This window comes from Meleagris gallopavo, chromosome 4 (genome assembly GCF_000146605.3).
Source record: "Meleagris gallopavo isolate NT-WF06-2002-E0010 breed Aviagen turkey brand Nicholas breeding stock chromosome 4, Turkey_5.1, whole genome shotgun sequence".
Lineage (NCBI taxonomy): Eukaryota > Metazoa > Chordata > Aves > Galliformes > Phasianidae > Meleagris > Meleagris gallopavo.
Genome location: NC_015014.2, coordinates 47,697,590 through 47,718,722, shown reverse-complemented (window position 1 = coordinate 47,718,722; position 21,133 = coordinate 47,697,590). Strand labels below are relative to the sequence as shown.

General features: G+C 36.4%; 1 protein-coding gene across 1 annotated transcript in view; it reads left to right on the top strand.

Moving 5' to 3' along the window:
- The window catches only part of GRXCR1 (glutaredoxin and cysteine rich domain containing 1), a 32,574-nt gene extending 11,748 nt beyond the window's left edge, over window positions 1–20,826 (top strand). Inside the window, exons 3-5 of the mRNA XM_003205851.2 lie at window positions 11,699–11,938; window positions 18,619–18,684; window positions 20,610–20,826. Of these exons, the coding sequence (XP_003205899.1) occupies window positions 11,699–11,938; window positions 18,619–18,684; window positions 20,610–20,789 (486 nt within the window). The 3' untranslated portion in view covers window positions 20,790–20,826. The remainder of the gene's footprint in view (window positions 1–11,698; window positions 11,939–18,618; window positions 18,685–20,609) is intronic.
- The last annotated feature ends 307 nt before the right edge of the window (window positions 20,827–21,133 follow it).

Genomic DNA, 21,133 nt, shown 5'->3' with positions numbered 1-21,133 from the left:
TAACTTGATGAACTGTAGCTGATGTTTGGCAACTGCAGAGAGGATCACTATGTGAGCTAACTGCACCTCTGTTTAAGTGTAAAATAATTATCAGAGATCAATATATGTTATTATTGCCTTACATGCCTCTTCAGCATGTAAGATTACCCAAGAAATATTTTAGAAAAGACTGAAGGATTAGTGAAAGACAGGAGAAAGTATAAAGAATAATTATTTCTTAAAACAGAAATCAATCTGACCAAGTAGGATGGTGTAGCAATCTTTTCTTTTAAAATTCATGTACCTGCAAACAAAAATAACAGTTTCCCAAAGTTGTTGCCAATTTAAAAAGAATTTAAAAAGAAATGGGCAAGAGCAGAAACTAGTTTTCATAACAGCACTTGCTGCTGATCAACACGATCCTGCAGTATGAAATGTTCCACTGAGAGAAGCAGCAGTGATTATAGGCAGATAGGGGCAGCATGCTCAAACAGCTCTCACTCAGAGCCATGCTGTTTGCTGACTTTTTCACATGATCTGAGGTATCAAACAGATTTATCTTTATCTGGCAGCCCTCAGCAAGCCCTGATCTACTTCACTACTGGCTAAAACCATCCTTAAAAGATATTCTCAAGTAGGACACAAGCTTTCCAATAATCCTACCTGGATAGGCAACTGAAGACTCAGATATCTTGAACAATGTGATAAATAAGGAAGAGTAAAAGCTGTCTTATGGCTGAAGAAGATAGGATTTGGTCCCTGAAACTGAGCACGCTGTTTAAGAAAAATGTATCGTGCTTTTTTGTAGTAATTCAGTGTGTCATTATGGTAAGTTGTATACAAGTCAATCTTAGAACTGACTTGTCAATTAAGAGTCAGTTGGACTCTTAACAGAGTTCAATTAGGTACTAGGATACAATGTTTCTACTTCAGACAAGAAAAAGTATTTGAAAAATCCTACTCATAATAATAAAAAGGAAGCCCAAAAGAAAACCTAATATGTGAACTGATAGTAATTTAGCATGCAAGAAAAGCAGTTAGTAATTTATTAGGTTCTTCAGACATGTATTCAAACATAAGCAAGTAAGAATAGATAAAGTTCTGTTTTTGGGTAATTGACCAGACACTGAACACTAGTCAGAGCTCTTTCAAGTTGACCTACATACTCTTTTATTTGAAGCCCACCTTCTTCTTTAGACTTGAACTAGAAAATAAAAAGACCCAGAAAAAAAGTATATAAAATTAAAGCTTGTTCGAGAAAATCCATTCTATTCTATTGAATATCCTCTCTCATTTTATTCGTTTCTCAGTGTTACCAGCAATAAACAGAGAGGTGAAATAAATGCTGAACAAATGTTTAATAACAGTTCTTCTCCATACAGCTACACATAACTTTTATTACCAAGCAGTAACTCAACTGTTAAGCAATAGGAAATTAAACAGTGGAGATATCATCAAGAACAAAACCTCACTCTTAGATTTCCAGGACTTGAAAATAATGTGAGTATTAAATGCACAAGTCTGAACAATTTACATGATCCATCTGTGATTCATTGTTTCAGTCCTCTGGCCTGCCTCACTACCTCCAGAAGCAGCTTTAGGTAGGCAGATGCTATGCAGCTCCAGTCATACATTTTTAATTTACTGATGGCAACATTTCTTCAAGTAACATGTAGTAGACTTCCCCCCCCCCCCTCTTAAATTAGTTAGTTATATTTGCAAGGAATTTTGGAGAAGTAGCAAAGATCTTCTAGTTTGTCTGTTCTCTGTTGTGTTAGTAGACACAGAAAAATTGGAAGAATTATATGCTATGAATTTATCATCTTTGTTTGCCTATTTTATTTGACTTTCCATTTTTCCAGATATTTAAATGTGTCTATACTTTTCTCATGTCTAAAGCACACTGCATAAACTGCCACAGACACATTCTGTCTTTAGAGCAGCAGATAAACTGCCGTAAGTGATTAATGTAGAAATTCAGATCTTTTCTTTTGCTTTCTTATTAATGTAATACATAAATTCTCAGAAGTATAACCTGAAAGCTCTGCATAGATCAGGCATGCTACTGGAGATAACGTGACTTTAAATACAGTGAATGTTCAGACCCATAAACAGTCACATAGTTCATAGAGCAAAATAACATTACACTGTTTAGTAAGCATTGAGCCTGGGTGCAGCTGAATTCACTTCTAGACCCAGATTTTGTCAACAATTTATATTTAAGGAATTACATGCACAAAATCAAACAAGATGGGACCTTAGCAAGGCTAAGAAAACCTAAAACTACTAATCTAAGAGGTGATCTTAGGGAAGCTAACAAAGTCTAGAATAAGCAACTAGTCACTTACCAAGGATCTGAATTAGAAAGGCATCTTGATGTCAAGGTGTAAAGGATTTTTTTGCAGGCATAATCTCAAGAAGCATCCCTGCTAAGGGAAAATCCTATTATACAGCCAGCTACCATGCAAGAGAGCTTTATAGAATGGCCTGGGGTTGAAAAGGACCACAATGATCATCTAGTTTCAACCCTCCTGCACAAACAAGGCCACCCAACCACTGGTCCAAAGCTTAAAAGTAGGCCTTGGGTGCTCACTATTTATGGGGTAGGATGATTGCTTTGCATGCTCAATTGGTCCTCAGCTATCAAACCAGGTGTCTGCTATCAATTGTTTCAGTCCCCAATTTGAAGCAGATTTGTGGCTGTTAATCTGTTTTAGAAAGAATGTTATCAGTACTGTTGCTCACTGTCAACCTGTACAAGACTTGTCTGTAAGGTCAGGTCAAAGGAGAAAGTTGAAGGAAGGAAGGTGGTAATAAGGATCAGGGCTGGTGCACTGTCACAGACAAATTGAATAGTTTATAAAAAATCTCAGGTGCTAGCTATGCAATGTCTGTGACTAGGAGTATATCAGATAGAAAGGAGAGGAATGTTTGATTGCTAGGGTTTGGAAGGATTTCAGGGATGGCTTTGAAGGTACACTACAATAGTTTTAAATCCCCTATGTTGACAGAGCTAAAATGGTTAGGTACATGTGTTTGCCTGGGTTCAGAGAATTCCTCAACAATCCTACCAGAAAAGGAAAAAATGCTTTGAATTCATCCCATTTCAGGAATAAACTGTGATTGATAAAAAACTTTGAGGGTTTTGACTCTATCTCATTCTAGTCCAGCTTATGGCACTGGTTTGCACCAGAAAGGCAAACAGATCATTCACAGATGGATTCTGCTACAATTGACAGGACTTTGTTTTAGTAGAGAGAGAGGAGAGATTCTTGTTGGGATATTTGAAGAAACTGAGCCTGCCCAATTTGTTACCCACACAAGTCTTAAGATAGATATGTATTTCTTCTATTTATTCTGTTGTGAGTTCCCTACTAGGCTTCTGTTACGCTTTGGCTAATTCAACATTTGCTCCATCTGAAGGGTAAGTAGGATGCACTACCTGTTCTTGACCTGGCATCAGGGAAATCTCTAGCAGTGAGTTATTCTTTCAGCCTGCAGCATAGCTTTGTAATTTTGACCTTATGCAAATCTTATGCAAAAATAAGGACTTCATTTAAATCACTGCCTCAATAGCTGCCAGACATGTCAAGTGTGGCAGTGATATACTATCTCTAGAGAATAAACCAGAAAGTGAGGAGCAGGAAAAGGAAAGCTTCTGTGTGCTGGCAGTTTTAAAGAAAGTGCAAATCTCTTCTGCAGGCCTGAAGAAAATGGGATGATAAAATTCTCAGAGATGGCTTTGACTTGGAAGAGGGGGGAAGAGCAATTACGCTTGTTGGAGAAGAAGGGAAGCTTTGGATACAGGCTGATCAGTTCTTTGAAGTTAAGAGAAAGGAATAAGGAAACACAAGTTTTCTATTAGAGGTTAGAGAAAGTCTGGCAATGAGATATGAATGGGAGGAAATAAGGCATTCTCACATTCTGCTGCAGCAGCACCTGTTGGTGTCCAACATAAAAAAACCCTTTTGATTCTTTGGATTACAACTTAAACATACCCACATTTAAGCCACCTCTATGATTAATTCTCCTCCTAATTTTATTGCAACCTGAAGAACAATCTCTAGCATAATTTTTCACTAGGACTTCCATCCAGATGTCAAGGGAATTCAAAGTTTTGCAATTTTTTCCATTTTCTACCTTTGATTTTTTCTGAATTTCTTCTCCTTTGTGTCTGACTGGCATAGCCTTCTTCTTAAGACATGCTATGCAAATTTAATAAGCATTTGTAAGTAATACTTTTATATGCAAAGACCTAAGAAGCAAACCAGAGAGTTTACATCTCCTGTAACACTGCAACACAGTTTTGCAGAAGTATAGATTTTGTTTTCCTGATCCAGCAATTACACCAAAGAGAAGTTGTTTATAATGCCACTCAGATTGTTCAGCTGAATGCCATTTATCAAACATAGCAGGTAATCAAATGTTACTAAAATTAGCTTGTAGCTCTCTTACTACTATTGCATCTGCAGAAAACAAATGTTTTCCTGTTTGTGTGCTAGTTTCATAGCATACTGCAGTAAATCTTTCAACACAGAATAGGCACATAGGTGAACATGACATGTCTCCCCCCAAAAAATTATTGTTAGGACCCATGGTGATGCTTGCATCATATGTTCTGTGTAGGTTAATATAGACATCAAGCATGTTCTTGTTAAATATTCTGTAAAACATCAGTGAGAAGTAAAAAATATTTTTTCAGAAACAGTATGTCCCTACTGAAAGTTATTTTTTCTATAAGGAAAAGATCTCAGAGATTAGTGTTGCTCATTATCTTAAAAAAAAAAACCAAAACCAAAACAAACAAACAAACAAAAAAACATTTCACAAATACTATATAAATAAAATAATCCCAACAGTCTTCCTCTTATATAGGAAATCTTGGTACTCCAGAATGAATTGATCAGGGAAGAGGAGAGTAAAGGAAAACTAAAACAGATGAACAGGCTGTTTGATGAGCAGTATCAGAGCAATTTTGAACTTTCTTTACTCTCCTATTCCCCAGTCAGTTCATTTCATGACATTACAGTTATTGAACACACAGGTGAAATTGCTCTTGCCCTGCCATTGAAGACTGAGAAGCTCTCAATGAAGATGAAGATCAATATCAGAAAAATCAAGTGCACCTTCTTGTGCTTTGAGGCCATTTCTCTAACCCGACAAGCTAACACCATATCTGTAAAATAAATACATAGAGAAACTGTCATGGAACTCCACTCAAGTAAATCTTCCTGGATGTGTGCTGAAGAAAATAATAACCCAAGAGCAAGAATATAATTCTATGAAATCAACATTCCAATCAACGTTCTTAGTGACGGATAATTTTCATTTATGTATTATGTTCTAAGAAATATTGCAGTTTCATTAACTTTATAAATTAGAAGCCCTGTGGATTGATCTAAACTACAAATGTGCTTGAACTGATTGATATAAAATAATCATCCTAGCATCACCTTTTCTGTGACTTTCAGTGGTTGATATACTCTTATCTAAAGCAATGGGTCAACACCCAAATCCTGAACTTGTCTGCAACATAATTCAGGAAACACTTGGCTCTGGAGACATATTTTGCATGTAAGATTATAATAAGAATGGAAGATAGTATACCAGGTTTCAATTACCTAACCAATCAATCAAAAAAAAGTATGTTTCAGTAACTTGCTGAAAGTTGGTTTGGATTTTTCTTGACAGTTGCCTTAGAACTGAGCATGGAGTTTTAGGCTGAAAATGGCAAAGAACTGAATATTTTCCCCAAAAAAGTAATTATATGCTGTTTTTGCACAGGAATGTGCTAATCGAAAATTTTCTGTAATTATGTTTTCTTGCTACTGCTGTTAATAGAATTGCACCATCATGATTTATGTCAGATTTTCCCCTTGTGGATGCAATCATGAAGATATTTTTTTTTACTGGTAGTGGAAGTTTCAAATTTATTGGTAGTCTAGGTTCTACAGGCCAACTGTTAGAAGATTTCTTGTGGGACAACATGCCTGGCTCTAATACTTTATTGCTATTTGTCTTGTGCATTCTAAAGTTGTATTTTCACAGTGCCTTTGTAAGGGCATCTTGAAAGATAAAGAAAGATGAGCTCTACCAGTTTGATGAGATCTGGAAGGTGTAGAAAGAAGGTAAAAGATAGAAACACTCACCTAGAGTAAGCAGTTCAACTATTACCTACTTAAAACTTTCCACATGACAAAATACTTAAAAATTGTTTCAGTGTGTTCAATGTGTTACCGGACAACCTAGGTACAAATTATCTGGCTTCAGTCCTCTTCCTCCAACAACTGAAACAAGTACTGCATGATGTTAGATGAGAATGTTGAATATTGTTACCAAAGACTCTTTTGCAAACAAAACTCCAAACTGCTGAGGACAAAGGTATCTTCAGCTGTTCTTTTTTCTTCCTCTTCAGTCTTAGTGGGCAATAATGCAACACTTCCCTTTTCTTGTAATCCCATCTAACGTTGGATGAGCCAATAGTGTGTGCAGGTGGCCAAGAAGGTCAATGGGATCCTGGGGTGCATGAAAAGGAGTGTGGCCAGCAGGTCAAGGGAGGTGATACTCCCCCCCTACTCTGCCCTGGTCAGGCATCACCTGGAGTACTATATCTAGTTCTGGGCTGCCTGGTACAAACAAACAAACAAACAAGCAAACAAACAAACATCTCCTGGAGAGTCCAGCAAAGGGTCACAAAGATTATAAAGGGCCTGGAACATCTTCCCTATGAGGAAAGGCTGAGCAAACTGGGTTTGTTCAGCCTTAGAAAAGAAGACAAAGAGGTGATCTTATTAATGTTTATAAATATCTTGTGTGGGATTCAAAAAGACATGGCCAACCTCTTTTCAGTAGTCTGTGGGGCAGGACAAGGGGAAAGGGCAATAAACTGGAGAATAGGGAGTTCCGCACCAATATGTAAAGGTTCACAGACTCCAAGTCCCTGTACGGTCCCTGAAAGTATCAAATTAGATAAGAAAAGTGTACTATTAACAAACTGATGCATTTAAAAAAAGATCAGTACATGCTTTGACCTCGAGTGTTTGAGTAGCACTGCTGCAGAAAACTAGTCTTTATTCTATTGTGACCTAAAAAATACATAGATTTCTATACTTAATGAAGTTCAGCTTGTGAATTTTCCCAGTTGTTGATATAGAGTCCTTGAAGACAATGCAAACAGAATTAACAGCTTTAATGTAATAAGGTACATTAGAGAGTGCTTAAATTTAAAATTAAGTGCACTCTGTGCTTTGGAATGTGAGAGCCTATGGAGGCTACTACAAACAATAAAAAGGAACAGAATGTGATTTTGTACTGAAAGTACATACTGTGGCAATTTGCAATTCTTTCTGTATTTGTAAACAAACCTTACCTGTCAAGGAAAGTTATGTTACTTTGGAACATGAGATTTATTCATTGCGAGAGGTCTTCTGGTCTGGGAACCAGTTCCTTCTGAAAAATGCCATTAAATTCTTTATTCAAAATAGGCAACCAAAAAGAGCAGATCAAAGAGACTAGTTCACCACTCCATTAGCATAGTGTGACGTTGGATAGTTTTCTCTGCAACACTGACTTTCAGTCTCCAGCCAACTCATTCAAATAATGTTGTACATTTTCACCTAGACTTTGTCATACTGAAATGTGTGCTTTTCATTAAACACTATGCATTTTGGAATATGTTGTCCTAATGAAATATAATAAAAACCAGAAACACTTTGGTGATTTTTAAAATTTAAAATCATATTTCCAGTATACATAGTTTCAATAACCAATAGTAAGAGCTTTTCAATCCTGCAGGAATTAAATGGTTAGACTGATTTTTTTTCTTCAGAATTTCATCAACAATGAAGTCATAGCTGATTTAGTCCCTTCTATTTCTGAGTGTAAAGAGAAAACAAAATGTCCAAATAATGATCAGAAAATTAGCTAGATTGTAATTCTTCTTGCCAGTCAGGTACTGATTCTAATTCAAGCTATAAGTTATGCAATACCAAATATGAATTGAGCAGCTTAATTTAAAACTTGTAGATATGCAAGCATATGTTAAAAATATATGAGTAGGCACATACATGCATACATACAAAATTTTATACATACATCTTTTTTTCTTGCACAATGTTTTCTTTAGACTTTGAGTATTACATTTACTCACTGAAACATCTCTGGAGCAGGGTTTAGAACGCACTCTAGGTTTCTTCCTCAACTACCTTAGTGGATAGGAGATACTTTGCCAGTCTGATAGTATCTAATTACAAAGCCAAGAGGTGCATATTTCAGTAGAACACTCTGAGATGTTGAAAGATGATATTCTGAGACAGAGAAGGGCATATTAGCCATTGATTTAGGTTAAAGAAACAATTCACTACAGGATGAATAATGTTAGTTGAATGTTATATTTGAATATAGTAAAAGCCTTTAAAAATCTCATATATAATAAAGGTTAGCACTGAAATTTAGCTTTTGCCAGAATATTACTGTAGTCCATTAATCCTAACAGAAAAAGATTCTGTTTTAGCTAGTTGCTCCTATAATGCAAAATACATTTTTTGTTTGTTTGTTTGCTTGTTTGTTTGCTAGTTTGTTTTTCATAAGTTATTGGAAACAAGTACATTAAAAGTGCAAATTTTCAGGTGACACCACTATTGAAATTAATTATTTATGAGCATGAATGTAAATAGATATTCTTTTCACACCAATGAGAGTAAAACATGCATTCAGATCTTCCATCCAGAGGGAGAATTAAAAAGGTTTATTATTTACTACATTTCTTTTCACTGTTTGTTTTATGTCATATTTTTAATATTATTATTTATACATTTAGTTGTATGATTCTTACTTTCTCATTATGTCAATTTGTGTTTTTCTTTGTTGTTTTTTTTTGTTACTGTGAGTATTCATTTTAATTCCTTCCTCCCTCCCTCCCTCCCTCCTCCTCTTCTCTCTCTCTCTCTCTCTCTCTCTCTCTTTCTCTCTCTCTCTCTCTCTCTCTCTCTTCCTTCTCTCTCTCTCTCTCTCTCTCTCTCTCTCTCTCTCTCTCTCTCTCTCTCTCTTCTTCCTCTTTCTGTCTCTCTCTTCTCTCTCTTTCTTTCTTTCTTTCTCTCTCTCTCTCTTTCTCTTTCTTAATGAAAAAAGGGCAGCTGTTCCCAAGTCACTGAGAGTAGCATCTGTGCCAAGAAACCATGCAGGTCATGCTGTTGTTGCTTCCTGCTGGATGGTCCCAAGCAAACTACAAGCTGTTCATACTGATGCAATAAAACAGACAGTGCCTTTGAATGCTTCTGTGGAACTTGATAGCACTGTGCTGATAACCTGTGAGCTGTAAATGATGCAGAATACTGTTGATAATACTATTTTTTTTTTTTCCTCTGAAGCCTTCAATCCCTTGGTAGTATTTCTACATGGATACCTTCTTTGGAACATGCTCTTTGGCCTGTGTGCTTGGAAATTTCTGAATGTGACACAAAAGTTGCCCCCTCTGACCAGAGGATTTTCACAGCCTTCAGGTTTCAGTGAGAATCTCACAGGTGTGAGAAAACAGTCAGTGTATGTATGTCACTCCAAACCTTTTGGTTTATGCATCTGTCCAACTCCCACAGCCTAAAGAAAGTTTTATTCTGGTCATTAACCAGAGAATTATATTCTGTTTAACTACAGCTAAAATTTTCTGTGCAAGTATGGGTCATATAGGATTATTTTAACTTGGATTTTTTACACTAAACTGTAAATATTCATGCCATTTATTTATTTATTTATTTATTTATTTATTTATTTATTTATTCTTCAGTTCCAGCCTAGGAATGAAAAGCAGAGCGTTATAATATCATTCTGCTGTTTTACTTTCAAGAGCATATTCTATCAAATAAACATTACAGGTTGCAACTATTGAAATGGATAACAAAATACAAATGAACATAGATTATCATTAAGCAAGTAACTTGTAAATCTCTTTAATTTTCTTTGCCTCCCTTTTTACAGCATGGTTCAGGACAGGTGACAGGAATGATTTTCCCTGATATGATAAAGTCCTGCCTAGGAAAAGTTTTACATGTTTATAGCACAGAAAACAAGATGTTTATTAAAATTTTTCTAAATGATAATTTATTCAATGCCCTTGTATTTCTTTGCAGTGAAAACTAGGGTTTTCTTCATTGTTCCACAATGGGGAAAAATAAAGGGATAAGCATAAAAGTGACTCTGTGTACACACCTTCCACTTGATATCTTTCCAGATCACTTTACAACTTTCCATTTTTTCCGTGTCTTCAACTGCTTATTTGTATTCTGCAGGGACACTACAGCCCTGATGGTTTGCTAGATAATGACAGTCTGTAGCTATCCTGTCAGCCCTGCTGTCTGGGAACAAACAGCACTAGAGATTACCGCTATGGAGAAGCATGAATTTCCAACCCTTTGAATAGTTTTGCACTCCAAAATGTATTTTCACTCAAAAGAGTGAAAGCATATGAAAATACCTTTTGAAAGAATACTGTAATACCTCCTTTGGTTACTTCTGAAAAGGATGAACTTTGCATTCGTATGACCTATGCACCATTACTAAAATTTTTGGCCATCTATGTGGAGTACTTGTCTTTTAAACAGAGGAAAAGCTAATTCTCTCACTTGGAATATGTGAATAATATGTTGGAGAAGAGTCAATTCTGCAGGAGAGATATAACAGATTATAGCTAGAAAATAGGATAGTGAAAATTAGTTCTCTTTTTGTAAACTTCTTTCCTACAGGAAATTAATGCTGACTTATCACAACAAGCCTCTTTTATGAGATGGGAGATGGAAAACAGGTAAACTGCAGATAGCGTCATAGAATTATTAAGGTTGGAAAAGACCTCTAAGAACTGTCCACCTATTACCAAAATTGCCCACTAAAATGCATATGGTTGTAGTTATAATTCTAGTGATCTTTAAGTGATCTGGAAAATTCATATCCCTGCAATATTTACATTCCTCAAGTATCTTCATTGGCAAAAGGAAAGATGAAGTATAAAATTTACCTTAAGTAACTGTGGAAAAACGTCAAATCTGCATTGTAACTTACTATGCCCAATGGAATTGAACACTGAATATGCGTAAGAAGCACTTTCTTCAGCGTTGGTTGGATTTTATAATGTTTTGACTGGATACCTCACTAAAAATTAGGGATATATCTGTCACTTCTGCAATCATGATCTAGTTCAGCGTGGAGAGAGCTAAAATAGGTCAGTGTTGACTCAAGTTTGTTTTGAATTTTCTATCTCCTTCAAGCTCTTGTCCTTGCCTAAAGGAGACTGTTAATACCTGAACTAGCAGCTCGGATTTAGCATGGGCATTACCAGATTCAGTTTGTACAAACAGGACTCACATTTTCAACAGAATCAGACAGCTCTAAAAAAAGTGTTTCTGTTGGATCTTTGAAGAATTTGTGCTTTTGCAAATGAAATTAAACTAACTCAATGCATCTTTCGGATTGGGGAATGTTGGTGAATCTGTGCATGCCACAACAGCAAAAAGGCAATTACTTATTAACATTTGGAATCTCGTCAGGATCTAAAATATGTCTATTTCCTGACAATATTGACAACCTTATGTTGATAAACTGTTTAAATTTTTTGTGCTTAAATAATATTTTAATGATATTGCTCAATATTCGCATGCTATTACAGCAGTCAGGGAAATAGACTGTTTACATTTCATGAACTGCAATGGGAACTAATTTTATTTCTTTCCAGGTGTCTACAGTGCCAGAATTTGGCCGCATAGTAATTTATACCACCAGCCTTCGTGTGGTGAGAACCACTTTTGAAAGATGTGAACTGGTTAGAAAGATATTTCAAAACCACAGAGTTAAATTTGAAGAAAAAAATATTGCTCTGAACAGCGATTATGGAAAAGAACTTGATGAGAGATGCAGGAGGGTGTGTGAAGCCCCATCCCTCCCTGTTGTGTTTATTGATGGCCATTACCTTGGGGTAAGTAAAGCATGAATCAATGAAGTCTAGAAGAACAAATGTAAATTGTTATGTTATTAGTGAGATTGTTTGCAGTGTCAGAGTGATAGGAACTCTGGTATACACTGGTATGATTCGTGCAAAGACAGAACAGACAGCTGGGGAGAGGGAGGGAGGGAGGGAAGGAAGATGTAGTAATTTCATCTAAGCTATCCCGTGTTTCTTAAACAAATAAACAAACAAACAAACTTATTTTGTAATTGGAACCATGAAAATCTAGATAAATTGACTTTTTTCTTCATGAGAAAGATGGCTGACCCAGGGAAATTAATACACATTGCAGGACTATTTCATTTAGTAATATATGCAATGAATATGACCTGTCTAGCAGCTTAGGGCTTAAGAGCTTAAGCATGCACTATGTGGTGTATCAAGAAACTATAATCAGCCAAACATTGTTTTAAATAAAGAATTGATTAATACCTAAAATCTAGCACTAAAAAGGGAAAAAACTGCCCAAATGCTGCTCTGTTGCAGGAGTAGAAAACTATAATTAAAATTTGTACTTTGGGGCAAGGAAACCACCATTTGGTTCAGGCCTGTTCTTTAGAAATGTTTTTCAGAAAAGAATCAGAGTTTTAAAGCAAAAAGAAAAACACACACATGAACAAAATAGCCTGGGAGCTTAGAAAAGGTATTAATCTTAAGTGGTAAAGAAGTAGCAATTCGCAGCAACAGTGAGTCTATGATTTGTGGAGGCAAACTGTATTTAAAAACAGCAGGGCTGGTTTGTTGGTATTATATTTAAGTAATGAAATAAAATGCAATCAACAAACAGCACATAATTGACGTTGAGGATGCAAAGAACAATCAGGCACCCTTCCTCCCTTTTCCTGAGAGACTGGGATTCTGCCAAACTGCTTTGCCTTTCCCTGAGCAGCTCACTTCACCAGACAGCTGCAGAACCTGCAGAATGGGCAACATGCAAGTGGACATCAGCAGATAGAGAATTTCAGTTCACAGCAGTAACTGCTTTTATCAAAGTCCTGAGGTAGACAGCTCTCTAGCTGACCAGGAACGGCACTGCTACTTTCAAGAGCAGCTTAAAATTCACCAGGATTTGGACTAAGCTTTGCTCACCTAACCGGCATGTTAAATATATAAATAAATTAATCCACATGAGCTATGACCAAGTTCAAGAATATCTTGCTCCAGTCTGGAGTATTTCCAGAAGAAATAATTTAAAATACTGAAATGTATTGAATAAATTATTTGCTCAACCTGATTACAGTCGTTATTGTATGATGGATAGTCCATTCATTCTACTTTTGTTTTTTTTTTTTTAAGAATAGCAAGGGAAATTTGTTTTTAATGGAGAAGCAACAGTGTAGCAAGTAATATAATTTTATTAAAACTAAACTTTATTAATTTTTTTTTTAAACTATTTTATGGGATATTTTACATAGGTGTAGAAATGAGGGATGAAGGAAAGGAAATGAGGGAACCAATTGTATAGAGGAGAGATGTATCTAGTTGTCAAATTACTTGATGGCACCACCAAGTAGAAAATGAAGAAAGAATTCCGGTTTAGAAAACATCTATTACTATGTGCAAACTCTATTCATATTGTTTAAGGAAAGATCTGTTGATCTAATAAAAAAGAGAAGAGGACAAAACCAAATCAATGAGGAAGAGAAATAATTTGCAGGCCAGTTTGCATGCTGCGATGGTTACCGTTATTTACCCATTCTTCCAGGATGTGGAAGCAGTCACTCCAGCTAGGCCAGGCTGGACATGGCTCTGAGCACTCTGATCTAGCACTAGCTGTCCTTATTTGTTCCAGGGGAGTTTGACTAAACGGTCTTTAAGGATCCTTTCCAAAAAAATTTTGATTCCATGATTCTGTCTGCTGCCTTGTAGGTGGGGTGGGTGTTTGCAGGGCAGCAGTGTGCTGTGCTTGTGTATCAGTAAAGTGTAATTGAGAGCTCACTACATAATTTGGTCCTGTTGGTGACAGTGGATATTTCTGTAATGCCTTTTTGTGATAATTATCTTCTGCAGGACAAATGTACACAGAAATCCAGAAGCCTGGTGTCTTTGCAAATTAATCATGTATTATTTTTTGATCCTCTCTCTCTTTAATTTTGAATATTTATTTCCTAGTAAATCCTTTCCTGAAGGAGATTGTATGTAGTAATACAAAAGAGGATCTATATTGAACCAGGCACCTTTCAGTGAGTAATAAGGATAAAAAACCATCCTCATTAAAGTATGAACAGTTTTGAAAGGCGACAAGATTATTTTTAATGAGATAAATGTAACAAAACACTAGAACAAAGCTTATGTGCATGTGACAAAGAACATGGTACTTGAGTCGCTCAGAAAGCCTGATGGGGTTGTGGAGTAATGCAAGCTGTGTGGATAAATCATCACAGGGCTGTGGAATTTATCATGCTTGCACAGGGGGAATGAAACAAACCAGCTTTTTCGGTAGAAGCAAAAAAAAACCATATTTAGTCCCTAGCAAGGGAAGTCCTGTTTGCTGCAGTACTGCAGGTTTATTAATATCTCTTTTTTTTCAAGATTGAATCATTGTATATGTTGATACATGCTCTCTAAAGATCAGTGTTTCAGCAAAATGCAGGTTTTTTCTTTCTGCAGCACTCTCTTTACTGTCTGATCCAATTCCCCCACGCCCTTCACCAGAGGTTGTCTCCATCTGTAATGGAATTATGCCATCTGCTGGGGTATCAAAGCAGAGTGAAAAATGATTTCCAGAAAGCAGAAAGCAACATGGGGAAAAAAAAGAAAAAAAAAACACTGGAACATTCATTTACTCTTTCACAAAGGCACCCAGGATTGCTAAACATTTATGTTACATAAAGCCCCCCCCCTACTTGGAAAGGGATGAAAACAAAGACAAATAGATCAGTCCTAATACACATATTTGCTCACTGCTTTATATTTTTAAAACATAATTAATTCATTTATTTTTCACTTTAAATATGTGACTAAATGCCAATACTCAGCTGTCATTTGAAAATACTCTAAATATTTTCAAATCTGTACATTTATGATAATTATTGTTGCAAAGAAACAACTTCCTACTTAGTTTCCTCAGCTGAAATCAATCTACTACGGTGCGAGATTTTCAGTAAAAATATTTTCACTAATTATTTACTATTTCCTATGACTGATGAAGCCATTTTTGTAATTGTTCTTAGAAAATACCTGTGTAAAGTAAAATTTGTTATTCAAATAATAACACTTTCCTTTTTGCTTCTTTCCAGTGCCTCAGTGATTAGTAGCTCTCAACTGCATTCATGTTTTACTATAGTAATCATATTTCTGAGCTTTTCCTTGGAGGGGTAGATGTGAACAACTCTGTGGCAGTAAAGCTATGTATGATATGATTGTTGCATTCACTCACATGCTTCCCCTGCTTTGAAATTTCAGGAAGTGTGGGATTTAATTGCATGTCCTCTTAATAAGAAATCTGTTAGCTCTTTGCATTTCAAGTATAACATTTCTGGTGCTTATATCACGCTGCAGTTGCACTTTTTTCAGTTTATTGGCAAATTTCCAGGTGTTTAATCTCATTCCATACATGTTCACAAGAGATACTTGGGTTCAGCTGTTCTCTACAAACCACAAAGCGGCCGAGATTGGCTTCATGCCACCCTCATTTACTATTTCTGTGCTGTGCTAATTTTTCTCTGTATGTAAGGAATGATGCAGAAGAGAGGCTACTTCCCCATGTCAGCAGGCATTCAGTTCAGCCAAACCCATACATGGATAAAGATGCATCCCATGATGAGGAATTACATCAGAATTACATCATGGCAATGGTAATGGGTTACATTCATGATGGATGAGCATCAGGCTAGTTTAACGATAACACAGAGCTGGAGTAGTAGGTAATTTACTGGACTTGTCCTAGTTCTGCAATTAGTGGGACCATACCTGAAATATGATACTAATTACTGGATAATCAAAGGAAAACAGAGAAAATAGTTTGAAGAATAAAAACAGCACAGAAAACCCTTGAACGATTTAGCAAAGTCTGCACATAGCATTTATCTATCAAAAGGAAAGCAATCACCTCACTGCAGCCCCTGGGCTGGACCATGCAGACCGCTATTTAAACTAGCAGATGGGGCATTAGCAGGCTGGAGTTTGGAATATCTCCCTGGTTCACAAAACTGAAAGCTCTCCTCTCCTGGCTAAATGTTGTGGCCCTTCTAAGTTGTGTTCTTGATGTCCTTCTTTAGACGGACAGACTCTTAACTGTGTCACATCCCTCTGTGGTCACTTGCAGACTGACTACAATCTGAGAAAAAGAGGCATCACTCTGTGATCAGAAAGCAGCTATTGGACTTATTTAACAGCTGCTTTAATTACTCCATTAATTACAGACACTGCACATTAGACTTCACAGATTCAAAGGGTAGATTAACCTCTGCAAAGTATCTTTTATTCAAATTTCACTTGAGGCAGACGTTAATCAAAAGGACATACTTAAGCACTTGAAAATGCTGATAGCCATTTGGATGTATGGTTTTTAATTTTAAAGACATAGTAATGAGACTTTCCACTTTGGGAATAACACAGCTGGCTGACTGAATGTCATTTGAAATATAAATCCTTTGAAATATCAATCTATTATAAGAAACCTGTCAGACTTTTAATTACAGGCTTCCCAAAGCCAGTCAGTTCACTGTATAGTACCACTGAATCACTGAGGAGAAGTCACAAGAATGGTTTCACAAGAAATGATCTCCGCCTACATGAGGGCAAATCAGGGCTTGGCCTGCTTAGAGAATTTGAAGTGCTGTAATTATATCTGTAAAGCTGCAAATCCTTAATGTTTCTTCCTTGCACAGACAGTGTAAACTGTCCCAAGCCAGTACAGCATGTTTGAGCCTGAGCTAATGCTCTGTGGGCCTTCTTGGCAAACCTTGGTTTTGCTGTGCCAGTCGCTCCTGCTGGCCACTCTGTGTTAAAACAGAGAAAGATTAGGGGACAAGTGTGAACGAAGCTGCTAAAAGCTTCTTTGCTGGGGACACAGAGGGCTGCGAAGCACATGTTGAAGCTGGTACGCTCTGTGTGCACCATATGTAACAGATTGCAGCACAAGAAATGATAGCTGGTCTGTCTCCTGCCATATTCCACATAATTAACAACAATTAATTACCATACAGGTAGTTTTTTCTTAAATTCTTTTGGAAGTGGAACACTGAAAGAGTAGCATTTACTGCAGAAGTGGCACTAACACCACTAAAATATTAATATCTTCTTAAAGGAAATGCAGTCCTATGATTACAAACATCTCTACATAAGACATAACAAACAAGGTAAATGTGTCTGCAGTGGACCTGTTTAGTGTATCACCCTACACAGAGTCAGAAGTGCATTTCTTTGTGCAAAGCCACAGCAAAAAGTCTTTCAACAAACTCACTAGACTGTCATGCAAATTTTCTTTCAAAGTTTTTACGCCCCTTGGTTGACTTTTGGGCTACACTCTGAATTGGTTCTGTGTACAGTACAAAACCACAAGCAGAACTGCTGGCCCCTTTCCTGCCTGCTCTGTACCTTGGGAGATGTGACTGTGGTTGACTCAAAGCTAGTCTGATCTGTCAGCCTGCAGCCTGTTCCAGAATCCCCTTGCATCTCTCTGCTCACAGATTCACCAAAGGTGAATTATAGCAGTCTGAGCATTCAGGGACAAGGAAAGTGAAGAAATGCAATGGCATGAAGCCATCACTTACGGCCAATTGTCCTCAGCTGTGAATAAGCACAAGACATTGGAGAGATGGAAACCTACGCCTTGCCTCATCTATGCTCTGCTACTAGCTGGTTTCATTACTGTGCCATTCCTTCTGTCCAGGACTAGATCTCCTCACCTTTTCTCACTCTTTTCTGAATCACTCATTGAAAGCATCTGAAAGCACTGGTAGTAGTCAGAATTCAGTATATTTAGTTGTAACTGATGTGTAAACAGTCAAATTCAGCCCTCTAGTTACAGATGGGAAAGAAATTAAATTAATCAAAGAAAAAAGGAAAAAAAAGCTTTACATCATCTTTAACACCTTTTTTTTTCTCTAAAAAATTATTATAATTTACTTTCAGAAGGAAAAAAGAACTAACTCAACACTGCCTTTGTTCAGCTCGCAGAGCCCTCAGAGGCCCAGTGTATTCAGACTGAATTATTATTATTCATTGTTGTGTCTGACTTTAATGTCACTACAGTATTTTCATTACACTTTTCCTCTGTTATATATTCAACATATTATGTCTTAATTCAATACTCAGCTGCTAGAATACTTGAAATAAAATTTTCTCCTCTCATTTAGTGCATTCTCTGATGTGTTGTATATTTGAGTAACTGTAATTTTTGATATAGTAACTAGACATATTTTTTATTCTGTCAAGAGGCATACTCTGTAAAGTAAAGTGAACACAACCAGAATTTCCAAGCTATGTCACTTTTTATGAAGGGGAAATGCAGTACAACACTTGGTAACTAACCTCAGACAGTTCTACAATAGCTGCCATTAGACTGTTCCCTCCTTCTATCTTTCCTAGTTACAAAATACTTAATGTGAGTCAAATTTGTACTCAACTTGCTTAAATTTTCAAGACCAAATACTCTAATAATCTCAGGCTTTTCATGCTGACCTTTTTCTTCTTCTTACTAATAGGGTGCTGAGAAAATTATGCTAATGAATGAATCTGGGGAACTGCAGGATCTCTTAACCAAAATTGAGGTAATTGTATTTCTGCAATTAATCATAGGGAACATGCACTGAATATTTACAATTGAAAATGTTTTTCTCAACTGATTACTTTTCTTCTGTTACAAACTGATGATTCCAAATTGAAATTGATTAGCTAACCAGAAACTCTTAAACAAATGTGTACGTGCAATTAATACATGCAGAATTATTGTTTCTGAGAGGATAGCTGGTACCTCTCCCCAACATTTTTCGTTAGTTTGGAATAATTGTCCCCGTATACTGTCTATGGGGAGGCCCTATGACATTAGTACCAAACCCAGTGTAGGTCCTAATATTTGCGCAGTAAGTACAATTAAAAGACAAAAAATGCCAGACTACAGCAGACTACGATAACTGCTTACTGAATACAACAACTACTTTGAATACGTAGTTACCTGCTGGGTTTTATCATAAAAAAAAGGTTTTGCTACAGTTACAAGGGACAGTCATGTTTCTTCATTACTGAAGATACAGAGAGTGGTTATTGAAACAATCTATTCCAGAGAGAAATAGTGATTTTTGAGCCACTAAGATAAAATGTTTCTTTCTTAGCTCTCATATTTTGCTTTCTGTGTGGAAAGGTTGTTACCTACAAACATAACAAGTAATAATGAATTTAATTATTTAAATACTAATATTGTATTAAAATTTTAAGATTAATTGCAATGATGAAGGACAAGGGCACACCTGAGATAAATTGATAGATTCACACTAAATTTTTCTAAGCATTGCCTCTAGAGTAAAACAAGTCATTTGTCCAGTAAAGAAGAATGGAGAAAAAAACAAACAAACTAACCAAAAAACCCCTTCTAATACTCTCATGCTACTGCATTTCTAGTTAGTTTGTCCCCCATAAAAAATTTCCATATAACTTCGATTTTTGCTTGACAGATGTATACATTGCATAATCTATTAGTCTTCCTATGACTTCTCCTTACCTATAACAATAATCTAACAGACCAATAAGACATATGGCAAGAAATAATGATGTAAATATTTTGCATATCTAGTAAGACCAAAATACGCTGCTTCAGATAAATTTGCACAATAGCTGCTGTGTATGAGCCAAAGCACAATTGTATCAATAGTATCATCAGGTGAAGTAAATAGGAACATACTTCTACGTTGCAGTATGGGTTTGGAGCAGAATCATACACCACCAGTAAGCAATCACTTAATAAATTAGCAATATTTTCTGCAAGTATAACTTAAACATGCCTTCAAAATCCCTGTGTTCTCCATTAGTTCTGCCAAATAAATAAATCAATAAAATGAGAAAAAACATTGTTTTACTCATGAATTAGGACACCTGGGCAAACCTAAGACTTGTGTGCAGCAATTTTCTCCAGATATAACATGAATAATGATGATCTTTCCCTTTTCCACATAAAGCTTTAGTGTTCTAAACCCATAAAGATGAACACACCACTTATTTCCTAAAGCACTGCTTGTCAGAAGCTATGAATTGCTTTTTATTTGGTCTGATCAGCTCTAACTTTAATAGGAGCATATTCAGCATAAACATGCAGATGATGAAAGTCATAATATCTTAACGTACATTGATATAAAACCAATCAATTGGTATCTAGTAGAATTGATGACTACAAGAGAGCAACGTACAGATTATTTCATTTTGCTAGCTATTTCAGCAACTGTGAACATGAGTTACAGAGGTATAATGTGACTGACAGATCTGCAGTGAGCCTCTCTCGCTACTGCATGCATGTCTCTACAAAGAAAAAGGCAGACATACTGTTCTTCCGTGGTGGCATAACTTAGGATGGGGAGGTGAAAGTTTCTCAAGACAGGAACAAAAATTTGTTTCTGAGAAGCTGTCCCAGAGGCCTCTTTGTCCAAGAGCTTATGATGGTTGACAAAGTAACGTTTTGATCTTTCTCACTTTCTTCTTTGAGCAGAGAGTCCAGCATCCTCATGAGTGCCTCTCATGTGGGGGCTTCGGTTTCCTTCCCTGCTCAGTGTGCCATGGGAGCAAGATGTCTGTGTTTCGAAACTGCTTTACGGACTCATTCAAAGCCCTCAAGTGCACAGCTTGCAATGAGAATGGGCTACAGCGCTGCAGAAGCTGTGCAGGTTAAAAAGGGCATCTCCACATGTGCAACTCAATTTTATTGTACTGCAGCAGTTTGTAATATGATTTTTTTAAATTAATCTGTTTATCTAATTCAGTCAATAAAAATCAATTTATAGTATGCTTCTGCTGGTTTGGTCATTGGAACTCTTTCAACCTGTGCCTGACTATATCATGAACTCTGAGGTGTTTGTTTCTACATTGATAGATAGATTTGTTGTCTACCAAACTTACTGTGCTTACATTTGAGTATGAGGTATTCCCTTCTTCTGTGGGTAATCAGCAACACCAAACAAGTGAGAAGATAACATAGCATTATATATCACATGGAAATTTCTGATATTCAACTTA